Here is a 21,848-nt window from a genome sequence, read left to right as displayed (position 1 = left end):
GTCAGCGCTAGGGCTCAAGCGGCGACAGAGATTGCGGTTTAAAGTGCCAGGACCACAGCGTGGGAGGCTACCCAAGTACCCTAAGAATACTGTCTACTGTATTTTCACACACAGAAAACTAGACTACAGAAGCGATTAAAGGTGCACAACAAGAAAGTGAAAGGCTAAACAAAAAGCTATACTAAAATAATTATAGTTTTCTGTAGCCTTGAATTATTAAATAACAATTCAAGGCGGCAGAAATAGAGATTCCGCTTTTAGGCTCACTGCATTCTGAATACCACTTGCCTGTAAGCAATGTGACCTGAATGCAATGATGTGTCATTCTTTTATTGAGACCGATAGATCTTATTGACAGAAGCAGTGCTAATACATGCAATGAAAAGGTAAAGCAATATAAATCGATATTTGTTCGGTTTTTTGTTTGAATTATTTAGGCGCTAGCTAGGCTACAGCGCAGGAAACGATTAGCGGTCTGATGAAACTTTACGATGCTAATCTTTAATGGCGATCCTGGATCTCACCCATCTTTCCGGCCCAAAGTCAGCATGCAAAGCGCGGCGCTGCAGGCAGGCTATCCCCGCGCGGCCCGTGAGATTACATTCCGCGCTCAAGATAACAGCCATCAGAAAGAGAAGCCGACATTTGAGTGGCAGAAAATAACATTACAGAATAGCAGCACGTCTTATTCTTAAGGTATTTCAAATACGTATTTCACATGAGTGTCAACGTAAAACCTTTCACGGCAAAATACAACCAAATACTGCAATTCATCACATCGAACCTCAAAAAACACACAGCATAATTCTCACTTGCAGACACTGCGCACTAATGCACTCAGAATAAACACTGACACAAAAAAGCAACAAACAGAGCTCATAGCATGACTGAAACTTTTATTTATGCGGTCTGGTCATGTCAGCATTACAAAAGATGATGATCTCTGTCCAACATACAACATTATGCAGCATTTATAATACGTCATACAACTTTAGTGCAGTAAAATCTTAAAAACTCTTATGACAAAACCTTATTGAAATGATCAGTATAATGGCCTGTAACTTCTGTGCCGAGGTCTTCTAGATCATAGAAAATGACAGCCACTAGAAAACAACAAAAGATAAACAAAACAATAAATTAGCGTTGAGCTTCTTTGCATCTTGAATCAAATCGGATAACTAAAGGGCAGACTTTATTATGATGCATATGTAACTGGCAGGTCTATTCGTCATACTGTCTATAAAAATATCAGTTTAAAAAATAAAGTATCATAAAAGTTATTTACCTGAAAGAAGTCCAGCTCTATGGAACCACTCTGATCCACATCTAGCTTCTTGAAGACTTCTACAGATAAGAGAGAAGTTTTAACTCAGCACTGGTCTGGCGATCATTCGTTTTTAAAGCACACACACGTCAGAGGTTCATTATGGAAGCCACCTGTCAGACCTATATGGTATTCCTTCTTGATCTAATTGGACCTTGAACCCTAAACCACACTGGCCGTGTTTCCCGAACGCGTTAAGAACGTTCTTAAGCTAAGAAAGTTCTTAAGGACCTTCTAATTGACGGTCCTTAAGAACTTTCTTAGCTTAAGAACGTTCTTAACGCGTTCGGGAAACGCGGCCATTTTCCACAAAGTTGTGTAGTTTCCTGTATTAATACAACATACAAATAATTTATACATGCAGTAAATGATCACCGTATTACAGATAGTTATAGGAGGCTAATGGTAAATGATCACCGTATTACAGATAGTTATAGGAGGCTAATGAAAGATTAAACAAAACCTTTTACATATACGTCCAGCGGAACATCTGAACCTACTGAACATCTGAACTTACTGAACATCATCTCCAGACGCATGAGGCAAGACACAAAGTTATCAAAGTCCATGGTCATGTCAGGTTCACCGTAGCGGGCCACCAGGATCTGATGAATAGTGTCGTTTAGACTGAAACCTGGAGGGGTTGCAGACAAGAGCAACAAGAGAAAGAAGAAAATAAAATGAAGAAAAAAAGGAAAGTAAGAGGAAGGATGACTACTACCGTCCAGAAATCTGTAGGATGAACACAACACGACCATTTCACAATGAATACTAATCAAATCATGCACCATTGATGGGAGCAGAGAAAGCCAAATTCAGGAATTCCTGTGAAAAATAAGCTGAAACATTTGAGCCGTCGTCACTGAAGCTTGTGCTAATCGCTCCCTATAGCAGTCCCAGCTCTGTCACTGAGGCTCTCTAGAACAATCTCCAGCCCCCTACAGCCCCCTGCAGCCCCCTACAGCTCCATACAGCCCCCTACAGCCCCAGACAGCTCCCTACAGTTCCATACAGCTCCATACAGCCCCATACAGCCCCATACAGCTCCATACAGCCCCCTACAGCTCCCTACAGCCCACTACAGCTCCATACAGCCCCCTACAGCCCCATACAGCCCCATACAGCCCCCTACAGCTCCCTACAGCTCCATACAGCCCCCTACAGCTCCATACAGCTCCCTACAGCCCCCTACAGCTCCATACAGCCTCCTACAGCTCCCTACAGTTCCATACAGCTCCCTACAGCTCCATACAGCCCCCTACAGCCCCCTGCAGTTCCATACAACTCCATACAGCTCCATACAGCCTCCTACAGCTCCCTACAGTTCCATACAGCTCCCTACAGCTCCATACAGCCCCCTACAGCTCCCTACAGCCCCCTACAGCCCCCTACAGCTCTGCCAATATCACTGAGGTTTCCTTCCACAGCCATGCTGCAATGCAAGCTGGGATACCATTTGCTTCATTCATGGTGGAGCCACACCTGCTTGCATTACCTGGATGCCCACCTGCATGCGGACTTACCTGCGGCCTTCAGAGCCATGCGCATCTCCGGTGTGCTCATGTTCCCTGATCCGTCCAAATCATTCGTCTTGTAGATCGACTGCAAGAACAAAGACTGCATGCAGACATTGTAGAACCCAGCGTTTACATGACGACACTGCAAACTACGACACCTAACCCATCTCCTCATCCATCAACTCTGTAACAGTCAACAACTTCACCTGTCCAAGAAGGGCGATTACAGACCCAAAAGAAAATGATAGCATTTAATTTATTTCATTATTATCTATGGTATGGCTTTACTCAGAAGTAAACCTCCCAAAGGACATTAATCACCTGCTCTCAGTACTTATGAATGAATGTTGTATTGAGCCATGAGTTATGAACTGTAGTTACATGGCTTATTTAAGCAAAGAAATGTGGGTTGTGTTTATTGCACAGTCACTTTGCATTGAATGCTTAGTCAGATAAATGATTGAAATGGTTTAACCCTTCAGAAGTATGAAATAAACCTCTACTTTAACCAGTATTCAAAAACGTCTTTCACTTGATTGTACATTTTGGTTGGTGAAGAATCTGTAGTTAAATGGTTTGATTATCAGGCTGTGTTTCAAATGGTCCACTAGTTCCCTGTAGAGTTAGGTTGTCAGCAATTTCTTTTAAGATCTCAAATATGGGATTGGAATGTTCTTAATTGAATATCCTAATGCTGCTATAAGAATCACCACAGGTAAGTTCTACAACACTTGGAATTATGAAAAAAAATAACAATAAAAAAGGGTAAATTGGCTGCCACATTAGTTGGTCTGCAATGTGCCCTATACAGCTCCAGAATGTTTCTTACCAGGTACTTCTGTACCTTCTTCCACAGGGTGGCAAACTCACCGATCCCCAGCTTTGCGTTACCGCTGTCCTGCCAAAGAGTCAAGGAGATCTGGGACACGCAGTAAACCCTGTATGCAGTATGGCATACAATTATTCATTCCCTTTACTTTCAATTTCATAATCCTGGTGTATGATCCCTGATTATTTGCAAAGGAATGTGAACATGAACGTGAAATTTTACTTGAACTATACTCCAGATAGTCAAAATGACACTTCCATATAATAGTCATCAATGACAGTGGTACAGCTCATGTGTTACTATAACAGTGTCATAATGTTCAATGCAATTTTCCAAAACAATTTTTCTGCACACATTATGACAGTGTTATGAAGTCTGTCAGAAGCAGTACTATTCATACTATGCTTACGACCCTGTAATGTAGGCTTTATGACCCTGTAATGTAGGCTTCATGACCCTGTAATGTAGGCTTCATGACCCTGTACTGTAGGCTTCATGGAGTACAGCAGTGAGCAGTGAAACTCTGAAAACATGCCCATTCTGCGCAGGAAGGATACATCCATGAGGTTGACCATGATCCTACAGGTGTCGAGACTGAATCCGTCCGTTTTTATGTCAGAACCTGCAACACATTCGCCATCTTTAACCGTTCCGATGACAAAAAGATTCTACCGAGTTGCAGAGAGAAGAAAAAGCTCACGTTTGGCGATGATTTTGTTGAAGATAGTCTTCAGCTCTACTGCAGATATCTCCATGTCCTGGAAGCATGAAGCACAGAGCACATTAATCATTACAGGTAGATTGTTCCTATCCAGCATCTGACACAGCATAAGTTCCAATACTCCAGACAAGCTCACTATAGCATAGAACAGTATTTGAATCCCAAATAATTATATATTCCACCCAGGTCTATGTTATACCACTTTTACATGTTTATGTATTATCCACGTATACAGTGGGATATATACTGAAACCATTCAGATTAAGTACCTTGGTAAAGGGTACTACTGCAGAGTCCTAACATGCAACCTTTTGGTGACGAGACCTAAACTACCATAACCATTAAACTGCACTGTTTCTGAGCTCACTTCAGCCCTTTATGGTCTGAGTCTTCTGAGTTTAAATGAGGAATCTTTTCATAATATTTCTCATGTTGCCAAGTAATGTTTCGTCCTGGTTTTAGTTCCCACCAATCACACATTATTGGAAGCAATGTCATCTTCGATTTTTGATGGACTGCCATAAGCAGGTAAGCTCTAGTGCCATTGTAAAAGGTTTTAAAAACACTTAACACTTACACTTCCAGCCAGTTTAGTGAAGAGGCCTCTAAACCCGGCATCCACTTCTTCCTCAGATACAATCTCCTGATAAAATACACACACACACACACACACACACACACACACACACACACACACAAGCATTTACGACACAAAAATCCCAAATCATGACATCATATAGATAATGGATGTAAACACTACTCACGTCATCCAGCTCTGCTTCCACTGGGTCATCGCAGGGCCTGAGAGAGAGAGAGAGAGAGAGAGAGTGAGGGAGGGAGGGGGGGGGAGAGGAGAAATAGAGAATTTACACCGGTATAACTACGCAGACAGAAGTGGCAGGCGCACTCTCGATGACGATTTCAGCGCGAGAACGCTTCAGTGTGAATAACTGCAATTTCTCCTTTTCTCATCAGTTTGATTTCATTTGAATTTGCCGATAAGGGCTGTTAGATGGTGAGATGGATGTGGCAGACATTGCAGGATGCATGAATTATAATTACTTTAATATCTACATTATTTCTAGTTACAAACATGGCAAAACCACTTGTTCCAGACTGCTGGAAAACAATTAAGTCTTTGTGCTTTTACTTAATCAGACAGGTATACTGAAAACACAGTTCACCTCTGCAGTGACAGCCCACATGGACATGGATCGCACAGCCAATCTTAGGGCCGATTCGGGGGCCAGACTCACAGAGCGCGCTCATGTGATTTCGCCCAGGAGCTAACGGGGTTAACACTGCTTTCAAAATTACTGCCAGGGAATCTTTAATGAGTGCCAGGACCTATATTTCAACCCAAGGACAGCACCTTTTGTGCTAGGATTTATATTTGTCCAGAGGGAAGAGTGCCCCCTACTGGCTCAACAGCACATCAACCTTTCCACAGGTCTCTGATGTACGAACCAAACCCACGCCTGCTTAATCTAATTGTTTAATTCACTAATTCACATTTGTGGAAAAATATAGTGCAGTCCATAAGTATTTCTATTATCTTGTCTCTGGACACAAGCGCACTGGATCTGCAATGACACGATGAAATGAACAGAATGTGTACCGCTGTCTAAATACTGACGGTCTGCGCTGTAGATGCACATATTTCTACGCATATCTCATGTAATGGGCGCAGGGCTTACTGAGTTTCACTCTGCTTCTCGGAGAAGACGCGGATGCAGAAATCTCCGTCCATGTGCGGCTCGAAGGTGGAGGGCACGATGAGGTACTCTCCAGGGGGCATTTTGAAGCGCGTGCTGACCTCGCGCAGGTTGATGAAGGTCTCGGACCGCGCCTTCTGCCCGTGCGTCATGAAGTAGTTCTTATCCAGGTGCACCTCCCTCTGCCCGCGAAACTGACAGGAGAAAGAGCCAATCAGGATGAAGAGGTAAGCATGACAGACAACGCCATGGCCCGCCTTCAGAATGAATACCTCACGAGCAGGGAAGACTCACAAAACGTCTGGCCACAAACGCAACTGGACAAAATGGTTCTGATTATGTCACCCTAGTAACACAGTCAAAACAAGATAGTACCGCTGATTTCCTTCTGTTTTTCCCTGGATTTGGCCAAAATAGACGTCATTTAGTACAAGGAACATAAAATTCATAAAAAGTCATTTCCAACTAATATATTTCAGCAGGAAAATATTTGACATGATGATGATATTCAGAGCAAAGCTGATGTTGAAACCGCAGGGAGTCTGTATGTGATCAGAATGTTCTTAATCGCAGGCTAAGATGCAGCAGACTTGCGGTTGCAGTTTGCTGCAGTTGCACACCGGGGACCGGGGTTCGATTCCCGGTCCTGCCAAAAAGCCAAGTTTGGCCGGCTCACGTGGAGCAGCATAATTGGCTCGCTGCTCTAGGGGGAGGGACTTGGCAGGGTTAGTAGATCGCCGCACAAAAAAGCACCTTGGGCGCCTCGGAATCAGAAGAAGAAGGCGTGTCGCTCTCGTAGGGCCACCGAGGGACGGGGTGTGGGCGGTGTATCTAATACTAGCTCTAATCGAATTAGACGGGGTACAATTGGCTACCAAATTGGGTGAAAAAAAGGGAAAAAAAAGAATGTTCTTAATTGAAGTTCTAGAACATTCTAGAAACATTGAATCTAGTAAAAAAAAAAAAAAAACCCTGTTCTTCAAAGGATTAAAATAAAATAAAAGGATAGCTGTGCTGTTCGTTCATCCCCACCCATTTGACCTCAGATTGACCTGCACATCCAGTGAGCTGATCTGATTGGTTCTAGACGTCTCACCTGGGGTGGAACCTGAAACACAGTGAAAAACAAGAATTAACAAACCAACAAGAAGAATTTGGACCTCACAAATCCCGATGCATTACGTTCAAACACGATTATAACAGTAAGTGCATATCATGTGTGAGTAAGCCTTAAAACCTCCTGGTGCATCTCCCCCACCAGTCTGGCAGTCCAGCCATGGGGGTCCAATGCCTCAGATTACTGACAATTATTTTCAGAAATTTTGAGAAGAAAATTCTTCTTTTCCTGATTTCACGTTTTGTGTCGCAACATATTTTTGTTGATCAATTCTGAGGGATCTGCAAGATCATTTTAACATTTTAGCAGTGTCTCCAAATATGCATTTGTTCCAGGTGTGTGGCAGAGGCCAGGGGTGAGGGGTCAGGGGTCAGAGGTCACCTCGTAGATGGCAAAGCCGATGGTGTTCATGTCCTGGCCCATCTTCCTCAGGCGACGCCGGTTCTTCTGGATCAGTCCCACCAGGAAGGTGCAGCCCGCCTCGTTATCGTCCGGGTCATCGTCCTCCTCCTCCAGGGTGATCTTAAACTGGGGGTTCATCCAGAACGTGTCTGCGGGGGGCAGGATGCGGCTTAAATATGGCCTTTTACACTCAGCCCTTATCAAACCAAAAGCACTTTTACACACACACACACACCCATACACGCACACAAACTCAGGCTAGGAATGTAACAAATCATCAGTTTTTGTAATTACCATCCCATTTTTTAAACGGTTAACCGGTTAACCGATATTGCTTATGGCCGCTAGGGGTCGTATGTTTTTTTTTTTTAATTTATTTTATTTGAACTGGATTACTGATCAATGAAATTGCATTTTATAGTAAGTCAGCCTAATTACCAAATTAAATATTTACATTTAAATTGACATTGTGCAGTGTACCCTCACAGTTGCAGAAATCTGTTGTGAAATCCCTGTGGTTTACGTCCAAGCTGGTCGATCGTGTGTCATTTTTAAAAATGCATCGGTTAAAATTATAATTCTTCATGTTTTCATCCCTCTTCTCCGTCTTCTGCCTGAAAGACCTGATTGGCATGAAATCTGTAAATATGCTGCTGTTAACAACTACGGGGTTGTGCACTCAAAATTCCGTGGTCACGCAATATTTGCTATTTTACCATAGGCGGCTGGTCTAATGATTTTACTTGAATGCCAATGCAGGTACAATACAGAGTACAATTTCATATATTCTCATGTGACGGTAAACTTGCATTTTATATGCCAATGCATTTTATATGGCGTGGGACAATCATGGTGGTGAGATTAACGTGTGAAAGCAGGGAATTTTCGCTTTCAATACCCGATGACAAATAGCCTAATGATAATTTATTGCTTTATTTATTTTTATGTAGATACCGCATAGTGGAAAGCGAAGTTCGGTTTGCCGTAGTTTAAATTCGCGTGTCAACGAATAAACACGGATGAACAAACGCCATAGAATAAGCCATAAATGAACTAACAGCTACAGATTTAAAACACACAGAAATTATTTAACAACTGTAGTATTGTAGCATTCAATTCCATGCGGTGTTTGCATTCTTAACCCTCTGAAATGGTCGCAGATTGCTTGCTTGTACAACTATAGCTTGTGGATTTCAATGTAAACAGCGTATTGTAATATTTTGTGCAATGATGTATTGCTTTGTATTTTTATGTAGATACAGCATAGTGGAAAGCTACGTTCAGTTTGCCGTAGTTTGAATTCGCGTGTCAACGAATAAACACGGATCTTCTGTGAACCTTAGGAAACGACATAACGTTACAATTAGCCATTAGTCAACCATTAGCCATTAGTCAACATAAATTATTTGATAACTCTAATACTGTAGCATTCAATTTCCTGTGGTGTTTGCATTTTAAACCCCCTGAAATGGCCAGATTGCTTGTTGAAACTACTGAAGCTAGTCGGTTGCTAGTTTATGCACGCAATAATACGTGCATTTATTTTAAATTAAGCTTACAATTTCACCATCAGAAAAAAAATATCGGTCATCGGTTATTCATTTTTTTGTAACCGGTTACAAATCAGTTCCGGTTAACCGTTTAACCGTTCACACGCCTAACTCACACACACAAACACACACACACACGCATACTCACACACACACACACACACACACACACACACACACACACACACTCACACACACTCACACACACTCACTCACTCACATAGTCCTCCACAGGTACACACACACACACACACTCACACACACACATACACACACACACACACACACACACACACTCACACACACACAGACACACACACACACACTCACAGGGGTGGTTCCGGCAGCCCCCTGCAGTGGAGCCCCTCCTCCAGCTGCCGTTGTAGTTGCAGATGCTCCAGTGTTTGTAGTTGTCACTGGTCAGAGCGTCTGGGGTCAGAGTGCAGATCTCCAGGCGTGAGTAATGCCGCAGGAACTCTGTAAATGACATCCTGAAAGACACAGTGTTACATCACTGACAGCGTTAGCGTTATGTCACTGACAGCGTTACATCTCTGACAGCGTTACTTCACTGACAGCCTTAGCATTACATCACTGTCAGCCCAGGTCGGCTCATGTCACCCCACTCCTCATTGGCCTCCACTGGCTTGCCCCACCTTACATCCAATCCTTAATCACTCCCTACTCCCCAGCTAGACCACTCCAGTCTGCCAGCTCTGATCGCCTTATGGTTCCCTCACTACGAGCACCTGGTGGTCGAGCTGCACGTTCATGCCTGTTTTCCGTTCTGGTTCCTCAGCAGTGGAATGACTTGCCTACCACGGTCAGGACAGCAGAATCCCTCCCCCAATTTCATGATGCTTTAGCTTGTGGAAGAACCTATGCACTTGTAAGTCGCTTTGGATTAAAAGCGTCTGCCAAATGACTAAAATGTAAATATAAATGTACAGCGTTACGTCGATAGCGTTATGTCGACAACGTTACGTCAGTGACAGATTCAAACCCAAAAGTTGTGTTGCAACTCCTAAACTTGCAGATATGGAGCTAAACATTAGCAAAGTAATCTGGAAATTTTCTTTATAAAAAGGCTTTGCTCTTGAAAATTAATGCACAGTACACAATTGGCCTTAAGTACTTTCAAATATACAGTATATTGCATATTGTAATGCATATAAAGCATTAATTATGCTTGAATATAATTGAAATGAGTTATGAACAGAAGCCTGGTTCACCGTACCAGAACTCTCCATCGTCGGCTCTGATGTTGTCCCGCTCCGAAGGATCGACCTGGTTCCACTCAGACGAGCTGCACGGGGGCAGAACACAGCAGTGTGAGCTGCGCCCGGGACAGAGCCCGGGACAGAGCCCGGGACAGAGCCCGGGACAGAGCCCGGGACAGAGCCCGGGACAGAGCCCGGGACAGAGCCCGGGACAGAGCCCGGGACAGAGCCCGGGACAGAGTCAGTTTAGCCGCATTCAAACACCCCGGGGCGTCAGAAGAACCAGAGAGAGAGGAGACCTACAGACACATCTATGAATCCTTTCAGAAACGTTTGTAGTGTCGGAACTATGCTGGGGCAGTCTACAGCGCAGTGTCCCACTTCACTGGGCCCCGGAAGGTTATTGGTACAAGCCCCAGTGTAGCCACAATAAGACCAGTGCAGCTGTTGGGCCCTTGAGCAAGGCCCTTAACCCACATTGCTCCAAGGGGGCTTGGCCCCTGCTTAGTCTAATCGACTGTAAGTCGCTCTGGATAAGAGTGTCTGCTTAATAACTGTAATGTAATGTTGGGACAGATGTGACAGGGACATACCTGTCACTCCAGGCTCCAGTCCACTCCACCTGCCCCCACGGGTTCCGCACCCTCACCAGCTTCTCCCGGCGTCCACGGTAACCCACCTGAGACATGGGCGGGAATGCAATTCACTCACTGCCTTGATCCAAACACATGAACATTAAATGCAAATAGTGATTCAGCAAGTGTAATAAGACAGGATGCTCATTATGCCTGTGACAGGATGCTTCATATGCTACACCACTGTGTGTGACAGGATGCTCCATATGCTACACCACTGTGTGTGACAGGATGCTCCATATGCTACACCACTGTGTGTGACAGGATGCTCCATATGCTACACCACTGTGTGTGACAGGATGCTTCATATGCTACACCACTGTGTGTGACAGGATGCTTCATATGCTACACCACAGTGTGTGATGGGATGCTCCATATGCTACACCACTGTGTGTGACAGGATGCTTCATCTGCTACACCACTGTGTGTGACAGGATGCTTCATATGCTACACCACTGTGTGTGATGGGATGCTCCATATGCTACACCACTGTGTGTGACAGGATGCTTCATATGCTACACCACTGTGTGTGACAGGATGCTCCATATGCTACACCACTGTGTGTGACAGGATGCTCCATATGCTACACCACTGTGTGTGACAGGATGCTCCATAGGCTACACCACTGTGTGTGACAGGATGCTCCATACGCTACACCACTGTGTGTGACAGGATGCTCCATATGCTACACCACTGTGTGTGACAGGATGCTCCATATGCTACACCACTGTGTGTGACAGGATGCTTCATATGCTACACCACTGTGTGTGACAGGATGCTTCATATGCTACACCACAGTGTGTGATGGGATGCTCCATATGCTACACCACTGTGTGTGACAGGATGCTCCATATGCTACACCACTGTGTGTGACAGGATGCTCCATACGCTACACCACTGTGTGTGACAGGATGCTCCATACGCTACACCACTGTGTGTGACAGGATGCTCCATATGCTACACCACTGTGTGTGACAGGATGCTCCATATGCTACACCACTGTGTGTGACAGGATGCTCCATACGCTACACCACTGTGTGTGACAGGATGCTCCATATGCTACACCACTGTGTGTGACAGGATGCTCCATATGCTACACCACTGTGTGTGACAGGATGCTCCATACGCTACACCACTGTGTGTGACAGGATGCTCCATACGCTACACCACTGTGTGTGACAGGATGCTCCATACGCTACACCACTGTGTGTGACAGGATGCTCCATACGCTACACCACTGTGTGTGACAGGATGCTCCATATGCTACACCACTGTGTGTGACAGGATGCTCCATATGCTACACCACTGTGTGTGACAGGATGCTCCATACGCTACACCACAGTGTGTGATGGGATGCTCCATAGGCTACACCACTGTGTGTGATGGGATGCTCCATACGCTACACCACTGTGTTTGATGCTTTCATAAGGAAAGCGGAGCGCTGCCCTACCTCCATAGCGCCGGTCAGAGAGTAGGCGTGCCCTTTCACCAGCTTCTGATAGGTGATGGCCTCGGAGTCCGCAGCACTGGTGATCTGGACAGAGAGAGAGACGGATCCTAAATCAGAGTCGGCGCACTTAGACCTTGGTCAATAAGGTAACCGTTTTGGATTCTAACATCTTTCTATACTTCACTGAGCTTGTCTGTAATCTGTTAAATGCTCCCAAAACAATTACGTAACTGACCCAGGTCTGAATTCACACTAAACTTCTAACAATGGTGCCCAGCCCTGTTCCTATTACCAACCTACTGCCCTGTAGGTTTTCATTTCAACTGATTCTACAAATTGATATCTGAAGTAGCTCTCTAGCTGTCAAATGAGATGTGGGACAGAATCAGGGTTGGGCATACAAACTTGCACGCCCTTTATATTGTACATTCATAAGAATGCCACATCTGTATGGGTCCTAAAGTTCTGAAACTACTGGTACAGCCAAACAGATTTAAGTGACTGGTGGAAAATCAATTTCAACCTATTGTGAAACGTATTCAAACATTGTTCATCATGCATAATTAATACACTCAGCTGATACAGCTTTGCTTTTAAAATAAAATGACACTTCAGCTCATCACTGAAAGGCAGAGATGATGGATGGACAGGAAGTACTTCTACAGACAAAGCAGCCCCCCCTCCCCCAGGGACAAGAACACACAAACAACAACAGCATTTAAACTGAGGAGAAACCAGGCCAAAGCCGTACATGACATAAGGTAATGATGAGAACCCGCCATTCAGCCCAGCAATGCTCGCCTTTTCCCACTAAAGTGAACCTACTGCTCAGTCTGCCTAAAAGCTCAATAGTATCTAGCACTGTATCAAGCCTGGTCTTTAAAACCCCCCCAGTTTCTGCCTCCACTACATGTCCTGGCAGGCTCTTCCACACAGGGACGTTCCACTGGGCCTAAAGCCCTGAGGGTCCGTGGGCCTCAGCGACGGGCCGGCCTTACGCACGTCGATGGAGCAGCCCAGCAGGGCGCCGGCCTCCAGGGCCTTCCGGATGATCTGGAACATGTTGGACGGGGCCTTCTTCAGGTCGTAGTTCTCCGCGATGCCGCCGGTGAAGTCCTCAAAGCCCTCGGTGGTGGAGCCCCCGGACAGAGCCTCGTAGCAGCCGTTCACCCTGCAGACAGACCCACAGGCCTCAGACCCACCCAATCCAGCCAGGCCCACCCGGCCCAGCCAGACCCACCCGGTCCAGCCAGGCCCACCCAATCCAGCCAGACCCACCCAATCCAGCCAGACCCATCCAGTCCAGCCAGACCCACCCGGACCAGCCAGACCCACCCAATCCAGCCAGACCCACCCAATCCAGCCAGGCCCACCCGGTCCAGCCAGACCCACCCAATCCAGCCAGGCCCACCCAATCCAGCCAGGCCCACCCGGCCCAGCCAGACCCACCCAATCCAGCCAGGCCCACCCGGTCCAGCCAGACCCACCCAATCCAGCCAGACCCACCCAATCCAGCCAGGCCCACCCGGTCCAGCCAGACCCATCCGGTCCAGCCAGACCCACCCTGTCCAGCCAGACCCACCCAATCCAGCCAGACCCACCCAATCCAGCCAGGCCCACCCGGTCCAGCCAGACCCATCCGGTCCAGCCAGGCCCACCCTGTCCAGCCAGACCCACCCAATCCAGCCAGACCCACCCAATCCAGCCAGGCCCACCCGGTCCAGCCAGACCCACCCAATGCAGCCAGGGACAGCACTGCAGGGCATCACGACCCCCCTTCCTGCAACCGGGGTCTGATTCCCAGCTGGGGCAGGGATCTCATGCTCTGAGAGGGTCATGTTGTGACGCTGACCTTGCTCTACAGGGCGGCCTGCAGCATAGTGGCTAAGGCACATGACTGGGAGCTGAAAGGTTTACCCGGTGTAGCCACGATAAGATCAGACAGCTGTTGGGCCCAGTTATTTCTAAATGGTCTAATCGTCATAATTTGAGTCAAGATTGTTATGAAATTTAGGCAGTGACTGCTGTGTAATGCAGGTAGTAAATGCAATGGGTAGCAATTGTAATGGTATTTAGGTAGTTATTTCAGCATTCCAACTGAAAGTCTTACAGAATGAAGGTAGCTACTATAGAATAATAATCCTATACTATTATAGGATTTTGGGAGCAATTTTTGGTGAAGATAATTATAGGATTCAGGTAGCAAGTGCTGTGGGATTTTGGAAATGCAATTCTTCATTTATACATCTTCTGCTTTAAGAATGCTCTCTACACCAGTGATTTCCGACCTTGTTCCTGGAGATCTACCTGTTTTCATTTCAACCCAAATTTGGCACACCTGATTCAGCTCAATGTCATCTCTTGCTGTTGAATGAGGTGTGTTCACTCACAGTTCAACATAACAACATGCCAGAGACAGTGAGGCCTACTCACTTGGCGTAGGCCTTCTCCAGCAGGGCGCTCCAGAACTCAGACCCCTCGGCTGAGTGGACGAACAGCAGCTCCCCGTCTTTGGTGGGCAGCCTGTCGTCAATCACCACATCCACCCACTCCCCAAACTGCCAGAACTGGGGGAACAGAGGACGGGTAAAAAATGTTATCTGCAATATTTTTTTTCCATTTACGGATGGCGATTACTGAGAATTTAGTAGGCTAGCAAGAACTACACTATTCCTGTGCACTCCAGACGTGCGTACACATATTCAAACATTCTTCTGTTCAGCAGGACCGTTAGCTGACAGTTTGAAAAGGTTGTGCGCAGAAATAGCAAAAAATAACAAAAATAGCTGCTGAAGGGGAAAACACCAAGAGAACAAAAGTTGACGTTATTATTTGGCAGTTACGATACACTTTAATCAATTAATTATGTTTGTTATTACCTACAAAACATAACTCACAGGTACAGTAAGAAATGAATCAGCTTGCTGGCATTGTTAGAACAAAGTCGCATCCATTTGTATTAAAAATGCGTTGGTGGCGAACTAAATAGAATGTTCATTTAAAATCATTCAACACTAACTGTTTGCTGCAAACGTTTGCTGCAAACGTTTGCCATCTTGAACACACGCCAGGTTCAGGATTGTAATATGGATGTTGGCTAACAGTGTTACCGTATGTCCTTTGCATATTAGTTAACAGCGTGTTCATGAGACTTGAGATCTGAATGACTTTAACCCGAGTCATCCGATTCACAGTCTGCCATCCTCATAACGGAATAACTCCACGGATATAAACACTGCCATACACTACACACTGCCACACACTAAACACTGCCACACACTAAACACTGCCACACACTACACACTGCCACACACTACACACTGCCACACACTAAACACTGCCACACACTACACACTGCCACACACTACACACTGCCACACACTACACACTGCCACACACTACACACTGCCACACACACTAAACACTGCCACACACTACACACTGCCACACACTACACACTGCCACACACTACACACTGCCACACACTAAACACTGCCACACACTAAACACTGCCACACACTACACACTGCCACACACTACATTTGAATGGGAAGTGTCCTGCTCTTCTAAACAACAATTATATTGTAAAAATATAATCATTCATATTATTTTTGCAGGATATCAATATTTCTTGCCTTTTTCCTGTGAAGGTGTGGTGATTTTATGGATTTAAATATCTGTTAAATGACCGAGTCATTCATGTTATTTACACTTTAAATTTAAATGGGCAAAATTGAGTCAGAAATACACAGAAATACGGACTCAGAACTGCGAGGGCAATGAACCCGTATTTCTCGTGACATAAAACAATCCAGAGGACAAACACACATTAGCGCTACAAACTCAACTTCATAAACAGATAAAATCAGCCCCCTTTTGGGATCACTAATTTGCTGATCCCCTCCCCCCCACTTCCTATTGTGATTCAAAATCCCCTTCCTTCCACCCCACCTACAGAGACAATAAGGCATCTCGGGACATACAACACGGACAGCGTTCCAGGAGGGATTTTTTTCCAAAAGTATGAGTCATGGAATTTCTGAGAGTCTGGAAGTCCTCTGCCCTTAAACCAAATCTACTTCACCCTAAACTCCACCAACACACTGACAGCAAGGCTCTGTCTATTTCAGAATAGAAGCTAATGGCTTTTCTCAGGAAAAATCAGTCAAAACCTCAAAGCCACTCCTTAAGTCTTTCCATATACACACATGCACACACACGATATGGCGGGTGTTCACAGGGGTTGAACAAGTGGTGAAACGCTTTCCATTGATATTAACAGGAGAATGTATCAGTGCAAAATGCAGTGCACTTGCTACGGTCTCATGTACTGTATGTTTAAAAACATTTTGACGCATTTGTCAGATGAGACTGCAATCAGGGTGAGTCATCTGAAAAGAGCTCAGTTTGGAAACTGCTACTTTATCACACACTTCTTCTTATTCATCATCTTTACAGCAGCAGCACAGCAACATCACTGGAGCTCTCAGTGCAGACGGCCTTTACCTGGAAGTGAAAGATGCCAGCATAGTTGTCCCCAAAGCCCTGTCCACTAGGGACAACTCTGGCCAGAACATCTTCATTGAGCGTGAGAGAGGCGATGGCGGCCAGGAGCCAGCAGTCACCTGGTAGTCACGGAAAAAAAACAACACTTTGTGAGCAATGCATCCCAGCGTAATCGTCATGGAAACAAAGCAAAGGGGGGGGGGGGGAAATGGAGGCACAGGAAAAGAACAGAATATTTGTGGTCGCTGTGGCATCGGCGCAGCTCAGAGAAAATGTTTTTTCATGCAGAATCAGCTGCACTCCACCGGCCTCAACCGGTCTGCTTCTCATGACAAGCCTGAAGGCCATCATCATCCGCCTTGGTGGAACAGACACAAGGCCAAAGTCAAGCCTGTCTCCTGCCCCCCCCCCCCCCCCCCCCCTCCAGAAAATGGTTCAAACTGCACCCCCCTTGGCCTTGCTTTCATACAGACTGGGCTTTCATAGCAGAACAACCTCCCTCTCAGCCTCCGTACGATTCAGCCCCGCTTGATCACTTCTCAAAACCACCCCCATCCTGGCTCATGACCAAATCTAGGGAAATCGTGTGCACATAAACGCCGCGATAGTTCGCAAGCGGAATACTTTTTTCATCTCCTGAAAATGTGTCGTTCACAATTTAACATGCGTCTCACATAAAGTTGTGCCAAGTGAAGTGTTCTGAATTTCCGTGTGAAACGGAAATGTAATGCTGAATTCTGAAACACACATCGGTAAAATGACAGGATGAAGCTACAGCGTAGCGTTGGCTTGTTTTGCTCATTCCCATTGGGCTCTGTAACTAAACACAGCAGCCCACAAGCTTGGCACAACACGCGAGGCTTTTTAAATAAAAACAATGGCCAACATTTTTTCAAAACCGCATATTTGGTGAATGAGTGTGTTTGGCGTTGGGATCGCGCTTCCTCCGTGCGTGCGGCTGGGACTCGTTTCGCCACGCCGCGGCTTCGCGCGTGCACACCCTGATCAGGACCTCTCCCTGCACAGCGCACATTTCCACTGCCGAGGTCTGGGGAGCCCTCCTGTGTTCAGGGGCACACCGAAAGAAGGTGGAGGAGGATGGCGGTGCTTAACAAGCACTCTATGGAGACGAACACTGGTGGATATCACGCCGTGAAGGACTCTTATCCCAAGGTCACAAATATGTGATTACAGTATTTCTTACGGAAGATTCTAACGCTGATGTAACAGTCACTACTGGCAATCAAAGGCAAACTTTTACAAAAGAACATTAAAAAAAACCCCAACAACTTCAAATTACTCAAAGGGTTAACTAATGGGCTTATAATTAGCCTATTCCGTTTATGATTTCACCCTTAGTCATGACTCATGAGGGCATAATAGCAACGGTCTCCATGGAGCTGTCTGTGCCCAGGGTTTGTTGTAAGTTTGACAATGAATCTCACACCACCCAAACTTCCCCTTTCAGGCCCTGCCTCAGAAACACTGGCAGGCTTTTCCCCCTCTTCCTGTCAGCCTCTGCCCAGAGGTGGGGGGCAGTGATCTCCATGGTTACACATTCCTCCCCCAATCTCTGCATAATAAAAACATTTATTTTGTTGCTGTATTGTTTACATATGAGTGCAACACTAAGCCATGCAACTTTTTTTTAACAAAGTATATTAGAATGGTAGATATTTAGATATTATTTATTTTACTCTTCATGAACATTAATTTATTTACTCACCATTTACAGTAATGTTTGGTGTTAAATCAACTCTTAATACATGTCATTCCCCCATTAGTGCGGTACGTGCAGTAGAATAGACTAAGGCCAGCAAGACGAAAAACAAACACCACGCCTTTGGCTACAGAAAAGCAGTGCGGGGAAGGTCCTACACACAAACCACTCCAAACCAGCTAAACACTACAAACATGGTCAACACTGAAGTGCATATAACCACAGAACCAGTTGAAGTGCATATAACCACAGAACCAGTTGAAGTGCATATAACCACAGAACCAGTTGAAGTGCATATAACCACAGAACCAGTTGAATGCAGCTCTGCTCTGTCTGCTAACGTCCAAGCCCAAAACAGAAAAAAACTGCCAAACTGGTTTCAAATCAGCACTGGTCATCTTAACTTCCCAGGACATACATCTTACGAAGCTATACTGCACATTAGAGGATGTCTCGTACAGGTTATAATAGGATTAGCCCTGGGCCTGGGAACAGGTAAACACAGTAAACAGGAACACACATCCGTAACAAAGCAGACGATCAGAACAGGGCACTCCCAAAACCCACCCAGGAAGGATCTGCACATGCTCTCTCTCCCTCTCTCTCTCCCTCTCTCTCTCCCCCTCCTACGCTCTCTCTCTCTCTCCCCCCCCTCACTTTCTCTCCCTGTCATGCGCTCTCCCCCCTCACTCTCTCTCCCTCTCATGCTCTCCCCTCTCTCTCTCTCCCTCTCGCTCTCTCCCTCTCACGCTCTTTCACACACACAGGCACTCAAAAAGGATGTGTTAATATCCACCACGTTTTATGTTCCTACTTTTGAGTTACTTCCATTATATTTTGTGTCAAAGTTACAAGGCTTGTGTTACAAAATAATCTACAATTTATGTGTTACAAAGGGAGATTTAACACACCGTGTTGAAAGTAACACAAAATGTGTTGTCTTAACTGTATGTGGAGGTATGTAAAAAATTATGTTGTGTTTTTTTTTTTAACATCCGTTTTGAGAGTGCAGTGTATAGACCACTAGTTCTGGCGCCAGAAATGTTCATTTTAAGACATCAAATAGGCCACTTGTGCATTGTGCTGGCTGCTATGTACAGTAAAGGTGTAAGCTTTGTTTGTTGTATCATGTTACAAACATATTCTGCCCTTCGCATTTTCCCCACAAAGACTCTGATTAAATTTCTGTAAACAGTATTCTCAATGGGTTTTTTTATTTTTGTTGTTTCTCAATTTCTCAAAAAAAAGCTAATGTTGACAAAAAAAATTAAAAATCCTTCCAGACAAAAAACAGCACACATCCTTCCACACAAAAATCCGCACACATCCCAGATGCATGAGCAGAATGAATGTTTGAGGTCAGCTCCACGCTGGGCCTTAACTCATACATGAGCTCCATGAGGCACCCACACTCCGCAGGTGGAGCCCTGAGCAAAAATGCAAAAAATAGGCCCCTCCCCACCAGGGCACAACCCCCCCACCGGCCCCTCCTCACCAGTCAACACCCCCCCATACACACTGGCTCACTGTACATCAACCCTCTGAACTGCACACAAGCGGCAGCCCGTACAGCTGATTTGTCAAACTCTGATCCGGAGGGGCCAATGAGCATTTTCTCTGAATAAGTGGAACTGAAAAACACCCAGTAAACAGTTTTTACATTACTCTTTCATCCCTATTCAGAGACGGCGTTTCTCCGATATGCGGTTTTTAAATTAACACCATCAGTCCACCTCACCTAGGGCTCCCTGGCAGATATCGGTCCTTGTGGCTCCGCCAACGATGAACTTCGGACGTGAGACGAGTTCCTGGGTAAAGAAAAGTTGGCCATGGTTAATAGGAGCCACGTTCTCAAAAAGGATGCGTTAATAGCCAACACACTTTTTGTGTAATGTAAACAAAGATGAAAGGACTGTGCTCATCATTGACCAGAAAATAACATATAACAGTACTGAAGTCGAATTCTGTACAATATGACAGCAAACATACATTTGGATAGCAATTACTTTGGCGACCACGCCCATCTGAATACGACACCTTTCTCCCGCAGGGAATCAGACGACAGACATTGATGTTACAGTATGCTAAATTAGCAAATCTTTTTACAGGCCAAACATTTCCCAAATTTTCCTTTGACTTTTGTATGCGTTTTACGCCCGCGTATGCTTAGCAAAGAATATATAGGCCAAGCATATACATTGTTTAAAACCGATAAAAACCGATAACAATCTTCAAGTCGCTATTACTGTAGTAATGCAGTACTATAGTTATAACTATGACTTACGCCTGGTCTTTTCCATTGAATGCCTCTAGTTTTCGACGAGCGCGGTCCAAGCTCGTTAAAACCCAAAGATTCCGGCGCGGCTGTAAAAGTAGGATCCGAAAAGAGAGCGCCTCGGCTGAGACACTGGCTCCTCAGCGTCTCAAAGTCTTGGTTCAGGTATTTATCAGCATTCGCGTTGGTACCGAAGCCAGCGGCAAGTGCCCGCTTTTTGGCCAGCGTAGATGCGACTCCAGCCATGCCTGTTTGGTCCCTCTCGCACTCCGCGCTCGGCACCGCAACTCAGTGGCACCAAAGGACAGTTTTTAGCTCTCGGAAAAGTTGCATTCTTCCTCCGCCCATGAAATTTCAGGCGTGGCCCGACAGCAAGTCGATAGGCTACTGAGTAGTGTTTTGGGACATAGCTAAAGGTAGTAACGAGTGATACTAAGTTTTCGGTTCGTACGTTCAGTCGATTTCATAGATTACAGCTAGACGATAAAGGAAAAGGGATACAGGAAAACACTCGAAAAAGCTTAGTTGTAAAAAAAATAAAAAAAATAAAAAAAAATAAACAAATAAAGATAACAAAAACGGCAGGCTTCTACGTGTCTTTATAATTTATTTCATGAACTACAAATCATCATCCACACCTGACAACTGCGTTGTTTTTCCCAAATAAACGTATTTTCTTCTAAAAACGTAGCTAATGTAAATGCCAATTTTGTGGAAGAATAGAATGCGGAACGCGGAAACGACCCTTACACAAAATTGAAGTAAACTGCAGTACTAACGTAGTACGATGCAGTGCAAAACAGTTATACTTCGTAAGAACTGCAAACGAAGTTGTGAAACTACATTATAACTGCAGTCATACTGCAA

General features: G+C 45.2%; 1 protein-coding gene across 1 annotated transcript; it reads right to left on the bottom strand.

Moving 5' to 3' along the window:
* Window positions 1–876: 876 nt before the first annotated feature.
* On the bottom strand, window positions 877–21,449 carry LOC133118029 (calpain-2 catalytic subunit-like). Its single transcript, XM_061227638.1, has 21 exons — window positions 20,991–21,449; window positions 20,445–20,514; window positions 16,987–17,105; window positions 14,914–15,047; window positions 13,483–13,651; window positions 12,481–12,564; window positions 10,989–11,074; window positions 10,413–10,481; window positions 9,506–9,666; window positions 7,605–7,774; window positions 7,203–7,214; window positions 6,089–6,300; window positions 5,156–5,192; window positions 4,969–5,034; window positions 4,371–4,428; window positions 4,228–4,292; window positions 3,671–3,739; window positions 2,848–2,926; window positions 1,842–1,958; window positions 1,286–1,344; window positions 877–1,103 (listed from the first exon to the last, which is right to left on the bottom strand). The coding sequence occupies exons 1-21, from the start codon at window positions 21,225–21,227 to the stop codon at window positions 1,080–1,082; spliced, it is 2,097 nt and encodes a 698-aa protein (XP_061083622.1). The 5' UTR covers window positions 21,228–21,449; the 3' UTR covers window positions 877–1,079.
* Window positions 21,450–21,848: the final 399 nt, after the last annotated feature.

The sequence above is a fragment of the Conger conger genome, chromosome 18, assembly GCF_963514075.1.
Source record: "Conger conger chromosome 18, fConCon1.1, whole genome shotgun sequence".
NCBI lineage: Eukaryota > Metazoa > Chordata > Actinopteri > Anguilliformes > Congridae > Conger > Conger conger.
This window is presented reverse-complemented; position numbering and strand designations above follow the sequence as displayed.